This window comes from Gymnoscopelus braueri (genome assembly GCF_963280865.1).
Source record: "Gymnoscopelus braueri genome assembly, chromosome: 19".
NCBI lineage: Eukaryota > Metazoa > Chordata > Actinopteri > Myctophiformes > Myctophidae > Gymnoscopelus > Gymnoscopelus braueri.
The window spans coordinates 9511913-9519026 of record NC_137621.1 but is presented as its reverse complement, the minus strand read 5'-3'; the positions used below and the strand labels follow the sequence as shown (position 1 = coordinate 9519026).

Genomic DNA, 7114 nt, shown 5'->3' with positions numbered 1-7114 from the left:
AAGTACTGACATTTTATACTTAAGTAAAAGAATCAATAGTGTAATGTAGAAATGCTCTTACTTGTTACAAGTAAAAGTCCATTACATTTTGTTCTTTTGAGCACTACTGGGCCTAGACTAGAAAACACACTAAATAGTTTATTAACCACATGACTGGTGGTAACCTGTATTTTTGGCAGTGATGGCAGAAGTACTCAGATATTTTACTTAAGTAAAAGTAGCAATACCACAATATAAAAATACTAAAAAATATAAAAACAAGTAAAAGGCCTGTGTTCAAAATGTTACTTGAGTAATAGTAACAAGACCAGGAGACCTGGTTCTGCCAGACCCAGAATAAATTCCTAGTACTTTATAAGGACTTCGTATGACGGACTTCGTATTACGTGTCAGCCTGTGTCCCTTTTATGCCCATGTATGGAGAAGAAAGGGTCCCTTTTATACAGCCGGTCTTTTTCGCCCATGTATGGACGAAAGGGGGCAGAGCCTCATGTAGGCCGACCCTCTGGGTCTGGCAAAAAAAAGTATTGGCATCAAAATATACTTAAAGTACCAAAAGTGAAAGTATTAAAATGTTTGAAAATAGCAGATCTACAAGCTTGTAGATTGGCTATTTTCAAATAGCCTATGTATAAAATAGGGCTAAAGTGGTTAATGTGGTGATAGAGGTGGTGCTCCTATTGTCTCAGAGACCTGAGACAATAGGGCCACTGAACCCATCAACACCTTTCATGCAAATGTTGTGCCTGCATGTAAATCTCTACCCCCTAAAATACACACGAAAACACACATAAAGTAAGCCTTGTTTGTGATATAATTGTATCCATTTAATGACCCTTAAACGTAGCTTAGGTATAAAATAAGGCTAAAGTGGTTAATGTATGTTTTATAATGTAATCATTTATATCTGCAAAGTAACTAAAGTTTTCAAATAATTGTAGTGGAGCAAAAGTACAATATTTGCCCCAAGACTGCACTCTGATCTGTGTGTGTGTGTGTGTGTGTGTGTGTGTGTGTGTGTGTGTGTGTGTGTGTGTGTGTGTGTGTCATGCTTTATTCGTATGTCCTTTCTGTAAACTAGTCCCCCCCACTCTGAACCCCACACCTCCCATTGTTTGAACAAATAGCTCATTTACACGTGAAGTATCTCTTCCACGGCCTTAAAGGCTCTATTGCACTTTTGTAGTTGCCAACAACGCCATATTGTAGTTAGTTTGTTGTCCCAGTGGTGAGAATGAATGGTGGTAGAATGAATGGAGTCATCACTGGTCAGTGAGGTTTCTTTGCTTCCGATTTATTGCATAAGTACAAAACAGTACAAAACAGCTCTTCCATGGACCCTGAGGTCCTCTCAGCAGCCTGCCGGCCACTGAGTGTCACACACCAAGTCGCATTTCAGTATAGTCTTTATAACAGAGAGATCTAAAGAAAGAGGAGGTACAGGTATGGGTGTGTCAGACTTCAAAGGTGAGCCCCCACCCGGTCCAAACATTTGCAACTGTTGGGACAGGAAGGGGATGGAGACACGTGCATAGAACCTCCCAGGTAAACAACAAAGAGAATGTTAATCTTAACCCCACACCCTGGTCAGCCAACAGCCACCTCTTTGAATACGCTCCCCTGTCTGTAGGCTACCTGTAAGCAAACATATGACTGAGATTTGTATCTATGTTTATGAAATATACACATCACACGTGTATGGGAAGATTCCCTAGCAGAGAAAAGAGAGACGCATATCCAGGTAAAGGCATTTGAAGGTGAACAGTCCTCTCCCGAATTCATTCAAAAACTCCCACCGATCATTTATGTTGGGCGGGGATATGCCCTGCCCACACATCCAGGTATATCCCCCTTTTCACCCAGTGCGAGGTGTTTAGTTCTCAACAGGATGGAAAATGAAAGCCTGAATGAGTTGAAACCCGAGCCCTGCCTGAGCCCAATCATAACACACTGTACATTAATCAGCCCAATCCCGATTCAGGCGCCAAAAAATCTATAAAAATAATAATAGCAATGCCAGAAATGGCTGCAGGTCAGCAGAGGTTCACATCACATAGCACTATGGGATTCAGAAATAAGTGCAGGTGAGAAAAGAAACCCATAAAGGGCTTATAAAGGGTTCTCACCTAAAAAATAATAAACAAGTAGTTAAACATAATAATCACATTAAACATAATAATCAAACATAAGATATGACAAACAACAAATACCTAGTGTGCAGTTGAATGTGTGGGTGTGAGTGTCTGTGTATTGGGTGTGAGTGTCTGTGTATAGAGTGTGTGTATAGAGTGTGTGTGTGTGTGTGTGTGTGTGTGTGTGTGTGTGTGTGTGTGTGTGTGCGTGCGTGCGTGCGTGCGTGCGTGCGTGCGTGCGTGCGTGCGTGCGTGTGGAGAGGCTTGATTCATCAGGCTGGCCCTCAGTCTATGTTTAAAGTTACTGAGTGAAGATGAACCTGAACATCATTAGTCAAGTGTTGATCACACTTCTGTCTCTCTGTGTTTCCTCTGGAAGATGTTCGCTCTGTCGTCTGAATATCAGCTTTCTGATTGGACCAGAATGTGTAGGGCGTGAACACAAAAACTCTCTAAACCCATTAAGACCTGAGGCCGATTATACTAATGCCTTCTAAATCAGTGGTTCTCAAACTTTTTTATGCCGAGGACTCCCAAATTGATGTGTATTTGGCCGCGGACCCCCATCTGAAAATGTTTTGTGTCAGGAACCTCCAGAAGAAAAGATTGTGTTAAAGCAGCCTTGAAAAGACACCTATTCTCTCAGGCTTATAGCATATAGTTGTTTGTTGTTTTGTTTGTTCATTGTTTTTGATGTAAAGAGTCCTAGGGTTTATGAAAGGCGCTATATGAATTCAAGCTATTATAATTATTACTATATAAAAAAATCTAAATTGTTAATACTTTCAAGATTTTTCAAAAATGTTCAAAAATAGCACATAATACAAGCTCGCAGCACGACACGAAGTAACGCGCTGTGAGCTTGTATATGTGCTATTTTTGAATAGCCAACCCTAAAATCTAAAATAACACTGATTCTTTCCCGGGTTTAATCACGCTTTGGTAGAGGGTTGGGTTGCCATGACGTTTAGAACACACATGACGACTTAATGACATCATCAATGTCGTCATCGCCACCATAGTTTTCTATAAAAACAGCCTGCAAACGAAAAAAAGACGATTTGTCATTTAACCTGGGTTATTAAAAACTAACTTATAGAAATCTATTCGACAGATCTAATTGAGTGATTTTTTCGGACGAACCCCCAGATCCAGCTGTGTCTCCGTTACCAGGACAACGCAGTGCTGCTCCGGAATGGGCGTCATGGGAGAACTGATGAGGGCGTTTCTGAATATTGTCCAACAAAATGCTTTTCCAACCAATTTGGCGATAAAGATTGTCCAGAACGGAAGAGACGCACTCTTCGATGAAAATACCATGAAGGAATTGTTATGGTACCAGATGGGATTCTTGGTGTGCACAGGAATAGGCCTCCTGTACATGGTGCTGATGCCTTTATTTGCTGCTGGGTTTGTGGTAGGCTGCCACCGTGGCAAGCAGAAACTGACCGGCAGCACCAAATTTAAGAAGAGAGCTCTTTGCATCGCGACGGTCATGATTCTCATCGGGAACATACACATGTTCATGAGCAACGGAGCCTTCAAAGTGGATTTGGACCAGATCGAAGGGACTTTAAACAGCCTTCATAGCTACTTCACTGCGGTACCACAGCAGATTGGCCACGTGGTGAATGAAAGCTACAAGATTGTTGACGAGCTGACCAAAAACCTTGGTCAGCTCGTCCCCAAGCTGGGTAAAAAGATCAATACAAGGTTAGAAGGACAAGTGCACCCTGCCCTGGACTCGTTTGGAATTATGGCCAACTTCAGTAAGGCCAACACCACCAATGACCTAGTGATAGAATTTGAAAACATTCTGGAGGAATTGATGAAGAAAGAAGCAATTGTGAGGGAACTTTTGGACAGCACAGATAAAGCAATAAAGGCCATCAATGACGCAACGGGCAGGTCTCAGTGCGACGACTGTGAAACACTTAAACAGTTTCCTGAAAAACTACAGTTAGAGGACACATTCAAGTTTGAGTACATTAGTCAGAATTTTACTGAATTCAAGTCTAAAGTGGGTGCAGTGATGTGGGACTCTCACCTCCAGAAAGGAATCACTTCTTTGGAGATGATTCATCAGAAGGTCATCAATGACACCAAGGGTGTAGTTCAGGATATTAAGAACAAACTGGAGGACACAAAAAAACACACCACCCATGTAACCAGTGACTTCCTCATCTCTGTCTCAACTAACGTGACCCACCCTTTGCAACAGCTGCAGAAAAACATCAACATGATCACTCCAGTGGTTGAGAGAGCAGAGCATATCACAAAGGCAGTAGGTGTGGCCCTGTGCTGTATGGTTCTACTTGTGGTTGTGTGTAATATCCTGGGTCTACTTCTGGGCCCTCTGGGAGTGAAGCCTAAAGCGGACCCCAAAGATCGGTCAGGTACTGCACACTATGGAGGCAACTTCTTGTTAATGGGTGCAGGTTTCATCTTCCTGTTCTCCTGGCTGCTCATGGTTGTGGTACTATTGCTGTTTGTGCCAGGAGGGAACATCTACTCACTGGTGTGTAAGCCCTGGAATGACAGAGATTTGTTAAAGCTTATTGACACCCCACGGCTGATTGGATTTGAATTAGGACCGATGCTGGGACTGAAAAGAAATCTCACACTCACTGATGTTTACAGTAACTGCAAGAAGAACATGTCTCTGTGGTACACACTGCACATGAATGAGCTTGTAAACCTGGAGGAGGTGCTCAATGTATCGAATGAGATCCTGAGGAACGTTACAATCACTCCCATCACTTTGCTGAGCAATGAAGTTGAAGATCAGATCTCAAACATCTCTATTGTGGCAGAACATATGAACTTCAAAGTGTTATTTATACAGCAGATCAAAAGGATCCGCCTCCTTAATGCCACTGCAATGTTAGACGAGGTTAAAAGGTTGATTGAAAAATATAAAAACGAACCTGGTTTAAAGGGTGATCTAGAAACAGCGAATGTACACCTGCAAATGGTAGAGGGCTATCTGAAACCTGAATCTAATTTATGGACAAATATAACAATGCTCAAAGTTATAGTCATAGAGGGACTTCAATCCAATGTGGAGGAAATCCTCAGAGCAGTCAGCGATGTGTGGAGTAATGTGGGAACTGCACAAAATTTCCTCAAAAAATACACAGCGCAGATCATCAAGACTGAAAACAGAGAGTTTGTTGAAAGTCAGTTGGGAAACCTCAACATCACATATGCTGAGTGGGTCAACCTGACACACCAAGTGGGCCGCTGTGGGTCGGTGGCCAGAGCTGTCGTCGACTCTGTAGAGAGCATCATCTGTGAAGACATGGTGGAGTCTCTGAACACTTTCTGGTTTAGTCTGGGCTTTTGTCTGATCTTCTTCATCCCCAGCATCTTATTTTCTATCAAACTGGCCAAGTACTACAGGAGCATGGAATCTTATATGGCTGTTGATTGATGATGAGAAACCTTGAGATTTTGTGATAATGTGACATCTTAGCACTATGATGAATCAGTTCTCATGTCACTGTTTTATAAAAAATAACTTCAAGGGAATAGCAATTCTCTGAGTGGACATGAATGACTTTACCCCTGCCCCACCCAAGTGACATGATTGTGACACAGTTGGTTGATGGTGTAGAGCAGGCAAGAAAGAAGATAAAACAACTGTCCCATGGGTCTTGTTTCATTCACTTTATCAGGCCAGGAGAGAAGTACAGCAGCAAATGGGTCATGGCCACGGCAAGCAATTGGGACATGTGGAAACCAGGCATACTTATTTTGGGCATGTCATTTATTTGTTGCAGATCTACAAGCTCACAGCTAGTTAATCCTACTAATTAAAAAATAAAAACAATGGATAAATACATTAATTAATTTAAATATATATATCTTTATATGGGAGGTTACTCTGGAAATATACTGTTGAGCCCAATAGACCATATTGGCGGCGGCCACATTGCTATTAAGTTAATGAAATGCCACCCCGGTTTCCACGGCAACGGGTGGCATTTTCAATGTTAACTTCCAAAATGGCCGCCGTGTGAATATGGTCTATAGTGCCTACTGGCTCACTTGCCAGTAAGAAGCCTCCACCAGGAGGTTGCAGCGCCTATACACCCATACTCACTAGCACAGTGACAAAGATCGCCCGCCTCGCCCGACTTTTCTCGCCCATACATGGTCAATTGTGTTCTTTTAACTGTTGGCCAAGCCGGATGCACCATGGTGGATTTGAACCCTAGACACTGTGGTGGTGGGCAGGTACTTTGCCACTGTAGCCCACATTACCAAGGAGGTACAGGATACACCCAGTGGATCTGGATACAGCAGTATGAGTGTCAGTGGCCAGAAGGGATGGAATGGGGGTGCTCATTTGAAAACCTGCAGAAGACACTCAACTGGTGCAGTGAGGTATGCGGTCAGGTTAAAGCTTGGCTCAGGGAGGTAGACGCCCCTGCCATGCATAGTCTTGCGGGTACCTTTCTTTCCCTTGTCACAGCTTGGCTCTAGGCCGTGACAAACATTAGGGAGGAGACCAGGTTGAAGGTATAAAGTAAATACATATGTATTGAACAAGACCTAATGACAACGAACTAAGGAGGTATGAACAGAACATGGTAAGAACATATGAGGTGTGGAGTCAGTAATCAGTAGTGTAGATGTGGATGTGTGAAGTATGGTGTAGTGCGAGGTGTGTGGATGGAAAGGAAGAACATAATCATAATAATAAGGGCATGAAGAATAGGGGTTGGAGCTGGTGGAGACAGGTCTGCTTCTCTCAGGCTTCTCCTAGAGACTGGCCAGGGTGGGGCCTTTATAGCCTCCTGAAGGCACCGGGCCCAGGTGCTCTCCAATGAGCAATCAACCCCACCCTGCTCCCCTATAGGGCAAGAGTTAGTGCAAAGCATCACACCCACAACCACCCAGACTAATATATGGGCATCACACCCTCAACTTATGCACCATGGTGGATTTGAACCCTAGAGTCTAGGGTTCAAGAGTCT

The 7114-nt window shown here is 43.1% G+C and overlaps 1 protein-coding gene across 1 annotated transcript; it reads left to right on the top strand.

Moving 5' to 3' along the window:
* Positions 1–3327: 3327 nt before the first annotated feature.
* On the top strand, positions 3328–5565 carry LOC308074645 (prominin-1-A-like; the record flags this gene model as incomplete). Its single annotated transcript, XM_080414152.1, has 1 exon — positions 3328–5565. The coding sequence occupies one exon, from the start codon at positions 3328–3330 to the stop codon at positions 5563–5565; it is 2238 nt and encodes a 745-aa protein (XP_080270278.1).
* Between the last annotated feature and the right edge of the window lie 1549 nt (positions 5566–7114).